The sequence below is a fragment of the Chrysochloris asiatica genome, unplaced genomic scaffold (assembly GCF_000296735.1).
Source record: "Chrysochloris asiatica unplaced genomic scaffold, ChrAsi1.0 scaffold00050, whole genome shotgun sequence".
Classification (NCBI taxonomy): domain Eukaryota; kingdom Metazoa; phylum Chordata; class Mammalia; order Afrosoricida; family Chrysochloridae; genus Chrysochloris; species Chrysochloris asiatica.
Window position 1 is genome coordinate 3,184,269 of NW_006408568.1, and position 22,313 is coordinate 3,206,581.

Below are 22,313 nucleotides of genomic sequence, written 5' to 3' on the forward strand. Positions count from 1 at the left end.
TCTTCTGACATCCATCTTGATCTTTTCCTTCTTTCTTGTCTTCTTAAAATGGTTGGACATTGATGATTTATTTTTTTGGTACAGTGACTCTATCTATTCCTTCCATCCTCTTTTCATACTTTCTGCATCATTCAATAGTTTTCCCATAGTATATTTCAATATTGCAAGTTAAGGCTTGAATTTTACTTCAGTACCCTCAGCTTGAGAAATACTGAGCATGACCTTCCCTTTTCATGTTCTAACTCCATGTCTTAGCACATTTCAGTATAACATTTGACTTTGCCTTCTGGAGATGCTCTTTTTAATTTTCTGTTCAGCTCTTTTACGTCCTCATTTCTTCCATTTGTTTTACTATCTCCACACTGGAGAGCAAGTTTCAGAGTCTCTTCTGACATTCATTGTGGTCTTTTCCTTTCTTCTTGTCTTGATCTCCAAATTCAGGTGAGATATGTACAAGGAGCTCTGGTAGCATAGTGGTTAGAATTGGGCTGCGAACTACAAGGTCAGCAGTTTGAAACTACCAGCTGTTCCACGGGAGAAAGATGAGGCTTTCTGTTCCCGTAAAGATTTACAGCTTCAGAAATCCTGTACAGGGTCGCTATGAGTCAGAAATGACTCCTCGGCACATAACAATATGTACAAGGTCATATTTTGGCTATTATGGACTTGTTTTAATTTTTTTTTTTTTTAAAAAAAAGCTTTTATTGTGAATTGAGAGATAGTTTACATGGTAAAACATCAGTTTTGCACTCAACCAATCATATTTTGTTTCAATCCCCTTCATGCACCATTGGTTAACAATATTTGCCTCAATTCTTAATTTTTAATTTCAAAAATGAATGCAACAATACACTGATATGGAACTGCTATATTCAGATGAAGACACGAAATGAGGGATATCATTGCTGATGTCAGATGGATCTTTGCTGAAAGCAGAGAATATCAGAAAGATGCTTTATTGACTATGCAAAGGCTTTCAATTTTGTGGATCATGACAACCTATGGAAAACATTGTGGTGAATGAATATTCCAGAACTCTCAATGGTGCTCATGAGGACCCTGTACATAGACCAAGAGGCAGTTGTTAGAACAGAACAAGGAACATTGGACTGGTTTAGAATTAGGAAAGATGTGCATCAGGGTTGTATTCTTTCATCATACTTATTCAGTCTGCATACTGAGAAAATAATTTGAGAAGCTGAATTATATAAAAGAGAATGTGGCATCAGGATTGGAAGAGGACTCATTAACAGCAGATGATAAAAACTTCCTTGCTGGAAGAGACAAGGACTTAAAATACTTAATGGTGAAGATCAAAGCCTTAGTAATGGATTGCAACTAAATGTAAAGGAAACAAAAATCCTCATCATTGGACCAATAAAGAAGATCCATATAAATGGAGAAAGTATTGAAGTTCTCAAAGGCTTCATTTTGCTTAGATATATAATCAACAATCATAGAAGCAGCAGTCAAGAAACCGAACTATGTATTGCAGTAGGCAAAGCTGCTGCACAAGACTTCTTCAAAGTGTTCAAGAGCAAAGATATCAGTTTGCTTGACCCACGCCATGACATTTTCAACAGCTTCACATGCATGTGAAAGTTGAACAATGAATATGGAAGACTGTAAAAGAACTGATGCGTTTGAGTTATGGTGGAGTTCAACCATCATTTAAACAATAGTTGAGCTTTGATATGCCCTGTCATTAGCATAAGGGCAATCAATAAATTTAAAAGGGGAATTAAATTTATAAAAAGCAGTAATAGAAATGATAAAAACATCACCTAAGCCAGAGCCCAACTTCAAATACTGAATTCATATTCCTTTGTATCTGGATAAATCCACACAGTTTTTAAATGGGGTTGAAGTGCATATGTTTCTCATTCCTCTAAGACCTAAGCTCCATTCAAGACCTAAGCTCATTCCTCTAAGACCTAAGCTCCATTCAAGACCTAAGCTCATTCCTCTAAGACTTAAGCTCCATTCAAACTCCATTCAGAGGACAATCAGATGCCATTCTGACAACCTTTCTCCTCCTTCCTCACACTAAATTAAGAACTTATAGAACTTCAAGGGAATCTATTAAGGCTGGAAGCTCAAGCTAGACTCTGGTTCAGGTCACTGACCTAATAAAGGAAAGTCCTCCTTAGGCTGGTTGACAGTGAAGGATGTCTATCCCCCTTCCTCTGCTGGTATCTGGGTCACCAGCATTTCTTCATTCTGTCTTTTTTCCTCCTTGTCTCTCTTTTTAAATGAGTACTCAACAGCTGGGAATGACTTCCTCAAGCCCTTTCTTTGTTTCTCCCTGAAGTGATGATGAATTCATGAGTTTGGCCTAAGAAAAATAACCCAGGACTTCCAGCTCCTGATTGTCTACTTTGTTCCCAAGATGAGACAAAAGGCTTATACCTCTTTCAAACACACTGAGTTATCCCAAGATGAAAGTAAAAGCCCTTGAAACAAGTGATAAATGATAAGAACCACTGGCTCTTGGCTGTTCCTAAAAGGGCTTCTGTGGTGAGAAAACAAATCTGGTTCCAATAGTAGTAGCACAAGTTAATTACTTTATAATCCTATTGTAATGGGAAAAGGATCAGACCCGCAGAGATTGAACATGCTTTTACTTGACTGGTTATTATACTTGAGAGACATGCTTGGTCATGGGGTATATCTAAACTTGTGTATCTAGTGAATGAATGAAATGTTCAGGATATTTTTGGCATTACTGTTAACATTTATGATTTTTTAAAATGTTAATGTTCGGAACAGCCAAGAGCAATATTAAAAGGCAGCCTGTGACTAGTGCTGAACTAGAGATAAATACAAAAACACTGAGGGATTATTTGCAAGGGAGAGGCTTATAATAAAGGAATCAGGCTGAACATGTTGAGTACATAGTTAGAGGAAGCTTATTTATGTTGTTCTGCTGACCTTTCTTAAGGTGAGACAAAGTAAAAAACCTCCATTGAATAAAGACGCTGGTTATATACTTTTGTAATATTACTTTTGTCATTCAGAGCTGTGCAATTACTAAATAGAACAGCTTTGCCAAGTGGAGCCCCCCAAATATTTTTCTTCAAGGTTTGTTGATCCTTTCTCTCATAAGTTGCATGAATGTCCAGGTCTTAGTCACATGATAGCTAAGAAATGATTCTTACTGGAAATTCCAAAAATGGGTTAAGAGAGAAGGATTTGGAGTGTCCTGACCCAAGCCATGGTATTTTCAATAACCTCATATGCATGTGAAAGTTGGACAGTGAATAAAGAAGACCATAGAAGAATTAATGCATTTGAGCTATGGTGTTGGAGAATATTAAAAGTACCATGGACTGTACTGCAAAGGACTAAGAAAAAGAACCCATACTAAAAGGGGGTGGATTCTTTTCTGGTTGCTGAGATGTGGGGGTAGGGTGAGGGGAGGGAGGGGAAGGTGGAGCACAGGGCAGGGAATAGACACAGGATAGTTTGGGTGCTATGGAGGGGGGCAATATACAAGAAGGGAGAGGGGAATGGAAGAACAAAGCAGATGGGAGAACAACTGGGCAGGTTTGCATGGGCTAAGTGGGACAGAGGTAAATAATGATGTATGCACAACCTTGGAACAACAGGACCCTGGGATACAGGGATTGAGACATGGTTGGGATGGGGAAAAGGGGGAAAATAATGTTAAGATGCTTGCCTGTTTTTTTTGTTTTGTTTTGTTTTTTGTTTTTTGTTTTTGACAGGGTAGAGCGCGAACACAGTCCCCTCACTACCACAAATTACGCAGTCGAGTTTCCCACATTTGGGGAAATCGCAGGGATCAACCCATCCGAAGTACAATGGATAAGCCTCGCCCTGGGGAAACCACCTATGTGATCATGGAATCACCCTGCCAGGTAAGTATTTGCCTGTTTTTTGAATCTTGGTTTTCCTTGCATTATATTATAAAATAGACACTGGAGAGGGAGAGAAAGGAATAGCCAGAAATATCACCATAGAAAGCTTGTAAGTCCGTCTTCTGCTTATAACTGATTGGAATACCTAAAATGGGTTACAATGTGCCCAGTGAAGGAGGCTTCCTGCGGAGCGTCTGCATTACATAAGGCCATAGGTGGAATCCTGAACCACATCCAGAATCTTGTGAGGTTGGAAATTTCCACTTGAAAGGGCAAACAGACCAGCCTGGAGCAGTTAGAAGAACAGAAGATACTTCTTGAAAGAAAGACTGACAGGAAAAATACATAACAATATAGACAGATTGACTGATTACTACAAGAACAAGCAAGTTGCTTGCCCAGGAGACATCAAGGTAAGTAATCGGGTCCCCTCAGAGCAAACCACCATCAAAGACTAAGATTCAATGGGAATACATGCTCTGATTGGTGACCATGTTCATCACCGATAAGGGGAAGTGAGGGAAAAACAGCAATGAAGCTGGAAGCTAAGCCCTACAATGTTCAATAGACTCCTGTGAACCTGGATGGAGAACTGGTTGGCCAGCAGTGTGGCAAGACCTGGGGACTCTTGGCCCAGAGTCAGTGACATAGCCACAGAGGACTAGAGTGGAAAGTGAAGTATCCAGCTGATAAGAAGAGAGGACACTCAGTTGGAGCCACAGCCCCACAAAAGGGACATACCAGCCAGAGGTGCTTGTGATAAGATGGTATAATAAGTTTTAGAGAATTACTAGCCCATTATTTTTCTTTTCTAAATGAGTTTGTTGATAAATGAAATCCAGTATGTGAGAAAAAAAAAAAAAAAAAGGTTCACAATAAAACTCATAGGATAAAAATCTGCACTTGGGAACAAAATAAAGTAGGGTAGGGTGACCTTCACTGGACAAAAACTGGGTGATCAAGATGCTAACAGATCATGTCCGTGATTGGAAGACTCAATATTATGAAGTAATTCCAAATTTATCTGTGAATTCAAAGCAAGACTAGCAATAACCCGACAGGTAATTTTTTTTTTTTTTTCCTACAGGTATTTTAAATAGAAATAGACAAGCTGGCTAAAATTGTATATGAAAATGTAAAAGACTTAGAACAGATAACACTATAACAACAACCAATATCTCTTGTAAAAGAAGAACACTGAAGGGCTTATATTAATGACTTAACTCCCATTTATTGTACATCAATAAAATATGACAAAGGCATATGAAGAGACAGATTGATCAATAGAATGGTAAAATGATTCCAAAATAGATCCCTATAGTCACTTCATTTCTAACAAGGGCATCAATACAATTCAATGAAAAAGTCCTGAAACAACTTTTTACTTTATATCGCATGGCAAAGACAGAAATTAAGAGAGAGATTTATTTTAAATAATTGCCTCATGCAATTGGGGTGAGGAACAAGCAATCCAAAATTCAATAGGCTAGAGATTCCTGCAATATTGTGTTCCAAAATTCATAGGCCAGGTGATGGGAAGAGAGAAGAATGACTGCATTCCGGCAAGATGTCTAACTTGCAGTTTGGAGGCAGAATACACTTGAGGTAAAATTCCCTCTATTTTAAGACCTTCAACTTACTGGATGAATCCCACCCACAATATGGAAGGTAATCTGCTGAACTTAAGGTCAACTGATTTAATCACATGCTGCTACTTCATAACAGATTCTAGACTAAAGCTTGACCAAAGAAATGACATCATAGCCTAAGTCAAGTTGACACATAAAATTAACCATCAAAGTCAAACCCATGTTAAATAGGCACCTATACACATCTCTTTAAACCATATTTAATTTCCCAAAAAAGTCAGATTTCCACCTGTTGTTGTTGTTAGGTGCCATCAAGTCGGGACCAACTCATAGCGACCATATGCACAGCAGAACGAAACACTGCCTGATCCTGGGCCAACCTCACTATCGTTGCCACGCTTGAGTCCTTTGATGCTGCTACTTGGCCAATGCATCTCATTGTGGGTCTTCCTCTTTTTCTCTGAACTTCCACTTTACCAAGCATGGTATCCTTCTCCAGTGACTGGTCCCTCCTGAAAATATGTCCAAAGAATGGTAGAAGAAGTTTGGCCATCTTGGCCTCCATAAGCACTCTGGCTGTACTTCTTCCAAAACGGATCTATTGGTTCGTTTGGTACCCCTTGGCACTTTCAATATTCTCCTCCAACACCATAACTCAAAAGCATCCATTCTTTACTGTCTTCCTTATTCACTGTCCAGCTTTCGCATGCATATGACGTTATTGAAAATACCATGGCTTGGGTAAGGTGCCCCTTAATCCTCAAGCTGACATCTTTGCTTTTCAACACTTTAAAAAGGTCTTGTGCAGCAGATTTGCCTAATGCAATATGTCGTTTGATTTCATGACTGCTGCTTCTGTGTTGATAGTTGATCCAAGAGGAATGAAGTCCTTGACAACTTCAATCTTTTCTCCGTTGATAAGACTGTTGTTTGGTGGTCCAGTGGTGAGGATTTTTGTTTTCTTTACATTGAGATGTAATCCATATCAAAGGCTGTGCTCTTTGATCTTCATCAGTAAATGTTTTAACTCCTCTTCACTTTTAGCAAGCAAGGCTATATTATTTGCTTTTCACAGGTTGTTAATGAGTCTTCCTCCAATCCTGAGGCCATGCTTTTTTTCATAGAACCCAGCTTCTTGGATTATTTTCTCAGCAAACAGGATGAATAAGTATGGTGAAAGAAAACAACCTTGTCGCGCACCTTTTTAAAATTTAAACCATTCAGTGTTCCCATGTTCTGTTCGAACAACTGCTTCTTGGTCCAGGTACAGATTCCTCATGAGCACAATTAAGTGTTCAGGCATACTCATATTTTGCAATGTTGTCTATAGCTTGTCATGATCCACACAATCAAAAGACTTTGTGTAGTCAATAAAGCACAAGTAAACATCTTTCTGATATTCTCTGCTTTTAGCCAAGATCCATCAGACACCAGCAATGATATCCCTCATTCCACGGCCTCTTCTAAATCTGGCTTTAACCTCTGGAAGTTCTCTGTCAATGTATGATTGTAGCTGCTTCTGTATTACCTTTAAAAACTTTACTTGCATGGAATATCAAAGAGATTGTCCATACTCCATTGTGTCACATATCTTTGGAATGGGCACAAATATGGATCTCTTCCAATCAGTCGGCCAGATAATTGTCTTCCAAATTTCTTGACAGAGATGAGTGAGTGCTACCTGTGCTGCCTCACTTTCTTGAAAGATTTCAATTTTGATTCCATCAATTCCTGGTGCCTTGTTCTTTGCCAATTCCTTCAATGCACCTTGAAATTCTTCCTTCAGTATCATTGTCTCTTGATCATATGCTACCTCTTGAAATGGTTGAACATGAACCATTTCCTTTTGGTACAGTGACTCTGTGCATTCCTTCCATCTTCTCTTGATGCTTTCTGCATCATTTAATAATTTGCCCAGAGAATCCTTCAATAACAAAAGTGGAGGCTTGGATTTTTTCTTCAGTTCCCCCAGCTTGAGAAATGCTGAGCGTGTTCTTCCTTTTTGGTTTTCTGATTCCAGATCTTTCCACATTTTGTTGTAATATTTGGCTTTGTCTTCTCGAGGTGATCTTTAATATTTTCTGTTCAGCTCTTGGACCTCCTCATTTCTTCCATTTGCTTTAGCATCTCTATCCTGGAGAGCAAGTTTCATGGTCTTATCTGACATCCATTTTGACCTTTTCCTTCTTTCTTGTCTTCTTAATGACTTTTTGCTTTCTTCATGTAGAATGTTCTTGATGTCATCCCACAACTCTTCTGGTCTTCTGTCTTTAGTGTTTAATGTATCAAAACTGTTCTTCAGATGATCTCTAAATTCAGGTGGGATACATTCAAGGTCATATTTTGGCTCTCGTGGACTTGATTTCATTTTCTTCAGCTTCAGTTTGAATTTGCATATGAGTAATTGATGGTCTGTTCCACAGTCTGCCCCTGGCCTTGTTTTTACTGAAGATATGGAGCTTTTCCATTGTCTCTTTCCGCAGATGCAGTCAATTTGATTTCTGTGTATTCCATCTGGTGAGATCCATGTGTATAGTCGTCTCTTATGCTGTCTAAAGAAAGTATTTTAAATGAACAAATCATTGGGTTTCCAGAATTCTATCATGTGTTTTCAGCATCATTTCTATCACCAAGGCCATATTTTCCAACTACTTCCTCTTTGCTCCCAACCTTTGCCTTCTAATCACCATTAATGATCAATATATCTTGATTTCAGATTGAAGAAGTTGGTAGAATTCTTCTATTTCATCCTCACTGGCTTTAATGGTTGGTGCGTAAATTTGAATAATAGTGGGATTAACTGGGTTTCCATGTAGGTGCATGGATATTATCCTATCACAGACAGAGTTGTACCTCATGACTGGTCTGGATATGTTCTTTTTTTATAATAAATGCAACTCCATTCTTCTTCGATTTGTCATTTCCGGCATAGTAAACCATGTGGTTTCAATGGTTTATCAGATTCAAATCAATTTGAATCAGATTCAAAATAGCTAATACCAGTCCATTTCAGCTCCCTAATGTCTAAGATATCAATGTTTATGCATTCCATTTCATTTTTGACAACTTCCAATTTTTCCAAATTCATACTTCGTACATTCCATGTTCCAATTTACAGTGCATGTTTACAGCTGTTTGTCTTCATTTTGAGTTGTGCCCCATCAGCAAATGACAGTCCCACGGCCTTTTCTCCCACGGGCTTTACTCCAATCATGCCATCATGGTTAATTCTACTTTGAGGAGGCAACTCTTCCCCAGTCGAATTTTTAGTGCCTTCCAACCTGAGGGGCTCATTTTCCGGCACTATATCTGATAGTGTTTCGCTGCTATTCATGAGGTTTTCAGTGACTAAATATTTGGAACTAGTTTGTCACTTCTTCTTCCTAGTCTGTCTTTGTTTGGAAGCTTATCTGAAACCTATCCACAATGGATGAACCTATTAGTATTTAAAATACTGGTGGCATAGCTTTCAGAGTCACAAGAACTCACAAGGCACCACAGTATGACAAACTGACAGACCAGTCATGGAGATTTCCACCTAACATGGTAAAAATACCCTGCATGCAACCACAATACTTACTACTTTTCCAAATAATATGCAAAGTTAATACAAATATACTTTATGATAGCTAAGAAATGGGAGAAGAAAGAAAACAAAAAATCCTTTCTATATAAATGGCAAATACAAAAATACATGTATATATTATTTATTTTATATACATACCCATATATATATATATGCAACATATTCATGATAAAATGAGGAAAAATACTCCTATAAATAACAATTTCAGTCATAGTTTCTACTTTACATGTGGTCATCACTGGTATTTATAACTACCTTCCTTCACCACTCATTCCATAGTCCCTTTGTCCTCAGCAAGCAGTTCAGTTAGTTGTGGTTATTTTCTGTTGGAGCAACCCACATTTTCATTCCTGAAGGGTCTGTGCCATGCATAGTTGTGCTTGAATTGGCTTGTTGTTTTCTATTGACTTTAATCACAGGACATAGTAGTACTAAGAGATAACTTTAATCTTTATTCTAGATATATCCTTCTTTATGTCTATTGTATAAAAACAGTTCAATTTCCATTCAGTAAATCAGGATCAATCACAACCAGCCAGATGAATAACTCCCCCCCCCCCCCCCCCCCCGCCTTTTTTTGTGTGTGTCTGCTGATTCAGGAGCATGAGATGCCCAAAGTGGCTGGATGACATTCTTAACTTCCAGTTCAATGGAATCAATATTGTGTCTTTTACTGGAAACACTCCTCCCCTTGGAACTGAGATCTCTAAACCAATAAAGCAATAGTTTATGGGAACAAGATACTAAATTTTGCTAGAGAATCACTAGGAGTAGTAGTGAGCAATGCCACTTCCATTTCTACCACCTGGTTTCTGAATGCTTGAATCATGACCATGGGAGAAATAAAACAATGTTGGGTACTGCTTTAGAGCATAACATTTCCTGGAACTTATTTCCCTAACCACCACTCATCTGTCAACTTGTCATACTGTGGTGGCTTGTGAGTTGCTGTGATTCTGAAAGCTATGCCACTGGTATTTTAAATACCAGCAGGTTCACCCATGGTGGATAGGTTTCAAATGAGCATCCAAAGACAGACTAGAAAGAAGTGGCAAACTATTTCTGAATAGTTAGTCACTGAAAACCTTATGAAGAGCAGAGAAACACTGTCAAATATAGTGCAGGAAAATGAGCCCTTCAAGTTGGAAGGCACTCAAAATGCGACTGGGGAAAAGCTGCCTCCTCAAAGTAGAGTTGACTGTGATAATGTGAATGGAGTAAAGCCTATGAGAGTAAAGCCCATGGGACCTTCATTTGCTGATGGGGCACAAATCAAAATGAACAGGAACAGCTGTAAACATCCATTGATAATAAGAACATGGAATGTACAAAGTATGAATCTGGGAAAATTGGAAGTTGTCAAAAATGGGATGGAACACATAAGCATTGATATCTTAGGCATTAGGGAGCTGAAATGAACTGGTATTGGCCATTTTGAATCTGACAGCCACATGGTTTACTATGCTGGAAATGACAAATGGAAGAGGAATGGTGTTGCATTAATTGTTAAAAAGAACATATCCAGATCAGTCATGAGGTACAATGCTGTCTGTGATAGGATAATATCCATGCGCCTACAGGGAAGCCCAGTTAATACCACTATTATTCAGATTTACTCACCAACCACTAAAGTCAGTGAGGACAAAATAGAAGAATTCTACCAACTTCTTCAATCTGAAATTAATCAAACAGGCAATCAAGATGTATTGATCATTACTGGTGATTGGAATGCAAAGGTTGGGAGTGAAGAGGAAGGATCAGTAGTTGGAAAATATGGCCTTGGTGATAGAAATGATGCTGAAAACGCATGTTAGAATTATGCAAAACCAATGATTTATTCATTTCAAATACCTTCTTTATACAGCATAAGAGACAGCTATACACATAGACCTCACCAGATGGGATACGTAGAAATCAAACTGACTACATCTGTGGAAAGAGACAATGGAAAAGCTCCATTTCATCAGTGAAAACAAGACCAGTGGCAGACTACAGAACAGACCATCAATTACTCGTATGCAAATTCAAACTGATGCTGAAGAAGATGAAAAACAGTCCACGAGATCCAAAATATGACCTTGAATATATCCCACCTAAATTTAGTGATCATCTGAAGAACAGATTTGATACATTAAACACTAAAGACAGAAGACCAGAAGAGTTGTGGTATGGCATTAAGAACATTATACATGAAGAAACCAAAAAGTCATTGAGAAGACAAGAAAGACGGAAAATGTCAAAATGGATGTCAGAAGAGACACTGAAACTTGCTTTCTAGCATAGAGATGCTAAAGCACATGGAAGAAATGAGGAGGGCCAAGAGCTGAACAGAAAATTTCAAAGTTCAGCTGGAGAAGACAAAGCCAAATATTACAACAAAATGTGCAAAGATCTGGAATCAGAAAACCAAAAGGAAGAAAAGCTCTACATTTCTCAAGCTGGGAGAACTGAAGAAAAACTTCAAGCCTCCACTTTCATTATTGAAGGATTCTCTAGACAAATTATTGAATGACTCAGAAAACATCAAGAGAAGATGGAAGGAATACACAGAGTCACTGTACTAAAAGGAAATTACTAATGTTAAACCATTTCAAGAGGTAGCATATGATCAACAGACAATGATGCTGAAGGAGGAAGTCCAAGATGCATTGAAGGAATTGGTAAAGAAAAACGTACCAGGAATTGATGGAATAAAAATTGATATCTTTCAAGAAAGTGAGGCGGCACAGGAGGCAGTCACTCAGCTATACCAAGAAATTTGGAAGATGACTGTCTGGCCGACTGATTTGGGGATGTCTATTTTGTGCCCATTCCAAAGAGAGGTGACCCAACAGAATGCAGAAATCATCAGACTATCTCTTTGATATCCCATTCAAGTCAAGTTTTGCTAAAGGTAATACAGAAATGGCTGCAAGCATACATTGTCAGAGACCTTCCAGAGGTTCAAGCCAGATTCAGAAGAGGCTGTGGAACAAAAGATATCACTGCTGATGTCCGATGGATCTTGGCTGAAAGCAGAGAATATCAGAAAGATGTTTGCCTGTGCTTTATTGACTATGCAAAGGCTTTCAATTGTGTGGATCATGACAAGCTATGGACAACATTGTGAAGTATGAGTATTCTGGGACACTTAATTTTGCTCATGAGGAATCTGTACATGGACCAAGAGGCAGTTGTTCACATAGAACATGGGAACACTGGATGGTTTAAAATTAAGAAAGGTGTACAACAGTGTTGTATTCTTTCACCATACTTATTCAATCTGTATGCTGAGCAAATAATACGAGAAGCTGGGTTCTATGAAGAAAAACGTGGCATCAGGATTGGCGGAAGACTCATTAACAACCTGCGATATGCAGATGATACAACCTTGCTTGCTGAAAGTGAAGAGGACTTAAAGCATTTACTGATGAAGATCGAAGAGCACAGCCTTCGTTATGTATTACATCTCAATGTAAATAATACAAAAATCCTCATCACTGGACCAATAAACAATATTCTAATCAATGGAGAAAAGATTGAAGTTGTCAAGGACTTCATTCTTCTTGGATCAATGATCAACACTCATGGAAGCAGCAGCCAAGAAATTAAATGATGTATTGCATTAAGCAAATCTGCTGCACAAGACCTTTTTAAAGTGTTGAAGAGCAAAGATGTCAGCTTGAAGACTAAGGTGTACCTGACCCAAGACATGGTATTTTCAATAACATCATATGCATGTGAAAGCTGGATAGTGAATAAGGAAGATCATAGAAAAATTGATGCTTTTGAGTTATGGTGTTGGAGGAGAATACTGATAGTGCCTTGGGCTGCCAGGAGAACCAATAGATCTGTTTTGGATGAAGTGCAGTCAGAGTGCTCCTTGGAGGTTAAGATGGCCAAACTTCATCTCTCATACCTTGGACATATTGTCAGGCGGAACCAGGTGCTACAGCTAGTTTGGTAAGGTGGAGGGTCAGAGAATAAGAGGAAGACCCCCAACGAGATGGTTTGGCCAAGTGGCATCATTGATGGACTCAAGCATGGCAACAGTAGTGATGTTGGCCCAGGATCAGACAGTGTTTCACTCTGCTGTGCATAAGGTTGCTATGAGTTAGTATTGACTTGATGCCACCTGGCAACAACAACAACAACAATTTCCCTAAACCTGAAAGATATTGTCACTAAGCAGCACTATAAGTGAGTTTTCCAAAAGATCATTTCACTATTCTATCAAGCCATCTTCTTGAGGATAATGGGGAGCATGGCGATACCAATGAATTCCATGAGCATTGATAAGCCAATTGCCATTATTCATTTGATGAGAACTGAGTTCTTTGATCAGAGGCAATCTTGTCTGGAATAACATGATGGTAGATAAGACATTCTGTAATGGTATGCACAAATGGTAGCTTTAGCAGAAACATTACATGTAAGGGGAAAAAAAAAAGTCATATACAAATGAAGTATCTATCCCAGTAGTCAGACTAAAAGGCATCATTTTCCGTGATGGAAGTGAATCATATAAATAACCAACTTGCCACCAGGTTGCTGTCTGATCACTCTGGAGGAATGATGTCATAGCAGAAACTCCGAATGGGCATTGCTGGCAGAGTGGGCACAGGCAGTGGAGGTAGCCAGGCAAACCTTGATGAGTTGAAGTCCATATTGCTGAGCCCATGTATAACTTCCATTTCTGACAATATGACCATTTTGTACCTGAGTCCATTGAGCAATGATTGGACTAGCTGTGGAAACACTGGTATCCACAGAACGCATCATTCTATGCACTGGATTATTACAATCCTCCTCTGCTGAGGTCACTCTTTGGTGAGCATTCAAATGAGAAATTAAGTAACTAATTGCTAACTGCATTCCTAATATTGAACCTTAGTGATTCCTGACATCTGGACATGGAAGGGACCCCCCTAGGGCCTCCTCATCCAATAGGCAAGGGTTTATCCAACCTGCCTAAGAGAACAATTGTCTCTTACACTCCTTGATTGACTGAGAGGTCACTCCAAATACTTTTCTCTTAACCCATTTTTGGAATTCTCACAAAAAAAGAATTTCTTTGCCATCATGTGGTTTTAAGACCTGGGCATTCATATGACCTAGTTTTACATCTGTTGTCCTTTGTTGTTGTTGTTGTTGTTGTTGTTAAGTGCCGTCGAGTCGGTTCCGACCCATAGTGACCCTGTACAGGGTTTCCGAGGGTGTAAATCCTTACGGGAGTAGAAAGCCTCATCTTTCTCCCGCGGAGCGGCTGGTAGTTTCGAACCGCTGACCTTAAGGTTCGCAGCCCGATTCGTAACCACTACGCTACCAGAGCTCCTTTGAGAGAGGCTTATTCACAGACTTTTTTTCAATACTCCTTGCCACCAATTTTCCAATGACATTATTTTCCAGTCCCTTTCATTCAGCCAAAACATTGGCTACGACCCATAAATTGGTATACCATCACACACACACATGAAGCCATTTTTCTTACCAAGTAAAATGAACAAACAGTTATGTCTAGCAGGAGGATTTCCCTTCAACATTGCACTTCAGGGAAGTCCCAGGAAGAGACTTTGATGCTACAGCTAGTCAATCCTGAGTGGTGCCTGCCTAACACGGACTATCTGTAAGCCACAGACATTGTGGTTAACAGTCAAGTGCTTATTCTACAGAACCACATCAGGTCTTCTCCACACCACTTGTTGATGGTAAGTGCTGTGTGACTTATAAGTGACCCTGCATGGGGTTCTTATGAGCATCGGGTGAATTTGAACCACTGATCTTAGGGTTAACAGTCTAGTGTTTATCCTATAAGTGTTATATCAGGACTCCACGCCACTGTTGTTTTTAAGTGCCATCAAGTCAGTTCCAGAATATACTTGAAGGAAAACTCCCTTTTTGAGTTTTGTCTTCAACTAATTGGATGAGGTCCACCCACATACCTATTCTTCTTAATAACCACATTTTGTTACGATCCACACAGTCAATAAAGCACAAGTAAACATCTTTCTGGTGCTCCCTTGATTCACATCCTCTTCTGAATCTCGCTTGGATTTCTGGCAGCTCACTGTTGTACTGCTGTAAACATTTTTACATTATCTTCAGCAAAATTTTACTTGTATGTGGTATTAATGATATTGTTCTATGACTTCCATACATATTCTGTTGGGTCAACTTTCTTGGCAATGAGCACAAATATGGATCTTTTCCAATTGGTTGCCCAAGTAGCTGTCTTCCAAATTTCATGCCATGTACGAGTGAGCATCTCCAAAACTACATGAGTTTGTTGAAACATTTCAGTTGTCTTTCGTCAATTCCTGGAACTTTGTTGTTTTGCCAATGACTTCAGTGCAGCTTGGACTTTCTCCTTCAATAACATCGGGTTTTGATCATACAGTGCTTCTTGAAATAATTGAATATTGGCCATTTCTTTTTGGAACAGTGACTATATTTCTTCCATCTTCTTTTGATGCTTCCAGCATCATTCAATATTTTGCTTTTGTTGTTGTTATTGTTGTTGTGCCATCGAGTGGGTTCAGACTCATAGTGATCCTATGTAGGGTTTCTGAGGAGCAACTGGTGATCTTGAACTGCTAACTGTGCAGTTGAAACCAACCTTGCTGTCCAATGCATTAACCCACAGTGCCACTAAAGAACCTATCAAATATCACAAGTCTAAGCTTAATTTTTTTCCCTGTTGTTTCAACTTGAGAAATCTGTGTGTGTTCTTCCTTTTTTGATTTTCTGATTCTTATTCTAATATTTTGCTTTTGTCTTCTTTAGCTGCCCTTTGAAATTTTCTGTTTGGGTCTTTTAACTCTTTTAACTCTTCTAGTTGCTTTAACGTCTCTATGTCCAAGAGCAAGTTTCAGAGTCTTTTCTTTATTTCCTGTTTTAAATGATCATTTGCTTTCTTCATGTATGATGCTCTTGATGTCATCCCACAAGTCTTTTGGTCTTTGGATATTAGTGTGTAATACATCAAATCTGTAAATTTGTTCTTGAGATTGTCTCTAAATTAAAGTGAGATATATTCAATAAGGGAGTAGTGGTATGGCACTGCAGGATAATGCACTGGACCGAAAAGTCCATTTGAACTGCAAGGTTGGTGGTTCGAACCCACCCGCTGCTCCTTTGAAACCCTATACATGGTCACTATGAGTCAGAACTAACTCAATGGCTAACAACTTTACATATCTAATAACACATTTTGGCTCTCATGAACTTGTTTTAATTTTCTTCATCCTAGCCTGAACTTGCATATGTGTAGTCAGTAGTCTTTTTCACAGTTGGCTCCTGGCCTTGTTTTGGCTGATATTATTGAGCTTCTCCATCATTTCTTCCCACATTTGTAGTCAGTTTGATCCCTGTGTATGCCATTTGGTGAGGTCTACATGTATAATTATCATTCGTGTGGTTTATAAAGGCATTTGAAATGAAGAAGTCATTGGTCTTTCAAAATTCTATCATGCAATCTCCAGCATTGATTCTATCAAATGAAAAATAGGAAGAAGGAGAGGCAGATGGCTTCTGAATGGTTAGACACTGAAAACCTATGAATAGCAGTGGAACATTGTCTGATATAGTGCTGGAAAATGAGTCTCACAGGCTGAAAGATATTCAAAATAAGACCGAAGAAGAGCAGCCTCCTTAAACAGAATTGACTTTAATGATGTAGATGGAGAAAAGCTTTCTGTACCTTCATATGCCAATGGGGCACAACTCAAAATGAGAAGAAACAGCTGCAAATATCCATTAATAATCAGAATGTGGAACATACAAAGTATGTTGTTGTTGTTAAGTACCATCGAGTTGGTTTCAACTCATAATGACCCTGCATAGGACTTCTGAGAAGTGCTGGTAAGCTTGACCCCCAACCTTGAGGTTCAAACCAATCTTGCAGTCCAGCGTATTAATCCACAGCATCACACTAGTACTAGAAAAAATTGACAGTCATCAACAATGAAGTGGAACACACAAAGATGGATATCCTAAGCATTAGTGAGCTGAAATGGACTGGTATTGGCCATCTGAATCAGACAATCATACAGTTTACTATGCAGGGAATGACAAACTGAATAAGAATGGTATCACATTTATTGTCAAAAAACTTTTTAAATTTATCTGAAGTACAATGCTGTGATAGCATAATATTCATATGCCTATAAGGAAATGTGGGCTAATGCACCAGACTGCAAAGTCATTTAAACTGCAAGGTCAGTGGTTCAAGCTCACCAGCTGCTCCTTGGAAACCCTATACAGGATCATTATGGGTCTGAACCAGCTCAAGGGCAATTAACAACAACAACAACATAAGGAAGTGTGGTAACTCTGTAGGATAAGCACTGGACTGTAAACCACAAGGTTGTGCTTAGAGCCCACCTATCAGTCTGTAGAAGAAAGATTAAGTTTTCGGCTCCCACAAAGATTTATAGCCTTGGAAACTCTATAAAAGGTTTTTATGAGTCAAGCCCGACTGTACAGCACTTAACAACAACAAGAAATGCCAATTAATCCTACTGTTACTTAACTTTATGTCCCAACCACTATAGCCAACTATAAAATTGAAGAATTCTGCCTTCTTCAGTCTGAAATTGATCAAACAGGTAGTTAAGATGCATTGATCATTACAAAGATGCATTGATCATTGCAATGATCCAATGTTAGTGGAGTCGTTCTGCAGAGAGGTAGACGGAGCTCAGTAACAACTTTAAAGTCACACTGGGAACAGAGCCAATTTACCACTCTTTCCCACACAGCATCTGCCACAACTCTCTGGGTCAATAATTCCTCCAATAAATATGACCATCACAACACTGCTGGTAGCTACATGGTGGTCCCCCAGTGACATTAAGAAATAGGTCAAAATCTTATCTCTCAAGTCACAACTAAGGCATAGTAGGGTCAACAAGTAAGAGAGATGCGACTGGAACCCAGTCTTGTGCTCTTCTCAAAATACGATATTGTTGTTGTGTCCCATTGAGCTGAATTTAGTCTCACTGGGACACAATTTGACAGAGTAGAACTGCCCCATGGGGTTTTCTACACTGTAATTTTTGTGGGATCAGATCACCAGGTCTTTTCCATCATACAATGAGATGGTTCAAAGGATGGTTAGCAAGCAAGCACTCTATAATAAGGTTCCTTGACATATACCATACTGCTTCACAAAGATGTCCCCAGTCCTTATGCCTGAAGAGGTGGCAAAAATAATTGAAGGCAACTTCTTCTCTGGAGTGATTTGAAGACCATCTTTCCTGAAGGCAAAAGGAAGAAGAGCTGAGCCTATGCCTATTGGAGAACCCAGTGGGTCCATCCAGACTATAAAGGGAGAAGATGAGTCTAGACCAATGCCTAACATAATGGAGGTAATGCCAGTCCAAAAACAATCCTGCAAAGCTCTGGATCAAGACTTCCTACCCAGAGTTAGAAAATGAACTGATATCCCTTCAGCTCTAATTCAGAGGCATCTGAGCAATGCAGTGCAGTGAGTTTTCCACATTTAAGTCCAATATCATAAGGAATTTCAATTCCCCAAATCCCTTCTCTCTTTTCAGCCAGCTGTCTCCTTTCTTCATAGTGCTCTTTGTGTGGAGGGCCTCCCTACCACCCCTGGCCCAATCAGCTCCTATCATGGAAAGAATTCTGTTTCCCGCTAAAAGGGAAAAGAAAATTCACCCATTGAACCAAGGCAAATTGCGGTGACAGCGTGGAAACCCTGGAGAGACACTATATTGATTTAAATGTTCATGTTAGTAAGGTAGGAAAAAGGAGGCGAAAGGGAGAAAGAGCTGGATGGGAAGGGGGAGGGAAAGCAGAGAGGTGGAGGGAAAAAATGGTCGGGGGAGTGCCAAACTCTGTCAGTCTATGCCCACAGAGATCTTCCAAAGTGACTTAGTGAGGGCACCAGGAGAAACAGTATTTATAATAGAAAGGGGGTCTGGCAAGAAACATTGCACTCTTCTATACTTGCTCCTCTCAGATGGAGGGCTCCACTGTCTCCCTCTTGTGGGGATCAACACTGCCAACTGCAGGCCAGGAATTCCTGCTGAGAAACCCCAATGAGAATGGGTAGCAGGCAGCAGGGCACAGCCATAGCCTGCAAAGTGTTTGCTGGGAAGCTGTGAATCCTTCTGAATGGCCTGAAAATAACAGGCCCTAATCAATGTCCACTTACTTGGTTCTTTCTGCATTAACAGTCATCTTTAGATACAGTCATAAGGGCTCACATAGTTGCTGCACTTGGTAAGTTACTAAGCACAGTATCTCATTGAATCCTTGCTTTTATTATTGCTAGTTGCTGTTGAGGGCTCTGACTTACAGCAGCATCATGTATAACAGAAGAAACTGTTGCCCAATCCTGTGCCATCTTTACCATTATCGGTATCTTCAAATCCACTGTGGCAGCCACTGTGTATTTTGAATGTCTTCATGGGGGACTTACCTCCCAGCACTCTATCAGACACTATTTGGGTGTGATCCATAGGGTTTTCATTGGCTAATTTTTGGCAACTAGATCACAAAGTCTTTCTTCCTATGCTATCTTAGTCTGGAAGCTCCACTGAAGCTTGTTCCCATAGGTGAACTTATTGGTATTTGAAAAATAGCAGTGGCATAGTTTCAGCATCACAGCAACATGCAAGTCATCACACAGCATAACAAGTGAACCAATATGTGGAGGGTCTAACCCTCATTGCTTCCCAAGAAGGGAGAAACTACTCTTACTGCTTTACAGATGAAGAAACTGAGCTTGATGAAATGATATGATCTGCTTAGGATTTGGGCAACCACAGCACCTTGCTCTGTACATTGAGTCTAGCTCTCAGTGGTTAGAAAGCATCCTCCAAATCTCCAAGGGAAAGAGGCTTAGCCCTTCTCCCCCTTCCTCCTACTCTTGTGTCATGTGATAATATCCCTTCTCCCAAACTGACACCTGTCCCCACAGACTAAACTCCCATTCTGGATCTGTAGTCAGACTGATTTTCAGAACAGTCTCCATGTGTTTCTTCTGACATGTGAACTACCCTGGAACATTCTCAAGCAGTCAGGATCCATTCAACAAACGTCTTTTTAGTTTCTATTGAAACATAGGGATACTGTGATTTTAAAAAAGAAAAATAATGCCAAGTCTAATGGACCAGGAATAATTCTCTCCACTGAACAGAGGCACAAGAAAAACTCAAAATAAGCCAGTCACCTCAGGCACCATGCAAATCAGTCAGTCAGAATCTAAGACTTCTTTGCACCCAAAATGCTATCTGCATTTAGTAGGCTCCAGAGGGTGGGGAGATTGGACAAGGTCGCCTTGGGAATGGCCCTACCCCCCAGGAATCCCTCAGGTAGTTCTGAGGCAGACTTGACAATACCATGACTATTATTCCTGAAGGCTTACTCCCATCCATTCTAGGTTTGAGTTTTGTCACACACTAAATACATAACAGGAAGAAAATCACTTCTCCTAGCTGATCTTGGTTCCCTCAGGCAGGATTTGCAATTAGATGAGCTGATTTCTTCTTGCTGCCTAATGTGCTGGTGGTGAGTGCAGTCCAACCTCACCGGGCTGGTTGCTGTTGAGGGTGTTGACTGAGTTCATCTGTTTACCAAGACAGATGCAGCTGTCCTGCGTCCGATTATTTCATCAGAGGCGCTGACAGACCCTCTCGGGCAGGGCTTTTGGCACAGCCTCACTGAGGAACATCTCCAATCATTGCTTGTCCTCATCAAATTCAGATTTATGGAGTGTGAGGCTGGAAGAGGCCCCAGAAAGGTCATTGGTACACATGGTCTCCAGGCCCTTGGGAGCTCATGTTCTGACTCATGGACCTTTTCCCAAGACATATATCCGATAGGATGAATGTGGTAAATGGGGCTGAGAAACCCACCATTTGACCTAGGTGACCCAGCAACTTTACAGCAAAGTAGTACCAATCCTTAGAGGAAACCCATGAAATATTATTTCAACTATATATTATATATATATTAGTAGCTGTGGTAGCATAGTGGTTACGAATCAGGCTGCGCACCACAAGGTCAGCAATTCGAAACTACCAGCTGTTCTGCAGGAGAAAGATGAGGCTTTCTGCTCCTGTAAAGGTTTACAGCCTCAGAAACCCTGTACAGGGTTGCTATGGGTCAGAACTGACTCCACAGCACATAACCATCATATATTTTTTATCCATATATTTATGCCCAGGGTGAGGGACAATATGAGGAGAAGATCATAAATGTAAACAAATTTTATCATATTTATCCTTGAGTAATGGATAGTACCTATAGACAGTGTTTTCAGGCATTATGATGTGGTGGTTTTGTGCTGTGGACTCAGTTCCTACTCATAACGACCCTATATAGGGTTTTCGAGGCTGTAACTCTTTACAGGAGCAGAAAGCCACATCTTTCTCCCACGGAACAGCAAGTAGTTTCCATCTGTTGTCCTTGCAGTTCGCAGCCCGATTTGTAATTACTACGCTACCAGAGCAGCTATTATTCCGAGTCCTTTTTATACTTTTACTCACATATTCCTCACAACAATCCTATGAGGAAGGTATAATAAGCCCCATTTTACTCACAAGATATCTGTGTGAGAGTGAAAATTTCTTGCCTGGGAGTTGAACCAAGAAAGTTGGCCACTACACTCTTACCCATTGTGCTCAGCATGGCTAGAGTAACAAGTTAATTCATGCACTTAAAAACAGAAGAGTCTATCAGTAATTCCTAAAACTGGTGGTACGGGGTACAAATGTGTGAGGTCTAAGAGGTAGAAGAGATCCATGTGGAATAGAGGATTTGGGGTAGACATCTCTGAGGAGGATGGTTTTGGAATAGTAGTCTTTGTAGGACTATTACTACCTACAAGGAGCTCTGGTAGCGTAGTGGTTATGAGTCGGGCTACTAACCCCATGGTCAGCAGTTCGAAACTACCAGCTGTTCCTCAGGAGAAAGATGAGGCTTTCTGCTCCCATAAAAATTTACAGCCTTGGAAACCCTGTACAGGGTCACTATGAGTCAGAACCTATTCCACGGCACATCACCACCACCAGTTGCTGGAGAGTCTACTGCAACTCATATATGTGTCACAGTCAAACTGTGTCCCATAGGTTTTTGATGGCTATGATCTTCAGAAGTAGAGTTTTAAACCTTTCTTTCAAGACAACACTGGATGGACTCAAACTTTCAACCTTTCGGTTAGCACCTGGGTGCATTGACCATTTGCACAGTTAAGGACTCCCTTTCCAGGACAGGTAGGATGTATGCAAATAAATTCTCCTATGACATGCTATG

General features: G+C 39.9%; 1 protein-coding gene across 1 annotated transcript in view; it reads left to right on the plus strand.

Moving 5' to 3' along the window:
- The window catches only part of LOC102815706, a 137,861-nt gene that overhangs the window by 110,139 nt on the left and 5,409 nt on the right, over positions 1-22,313 (plus strand). Inside the window, exon 5 of the mRNA XM_006862764.1 lies at positions 3,726-3,878. Within this exon, the coding sequence (XP_006862826.1) occupies positions 3,726-3,878 (153 nt within the window). The remainder of the gene's footprint in view (positions 1-3,725; positions 3,879-22,313) is intronic.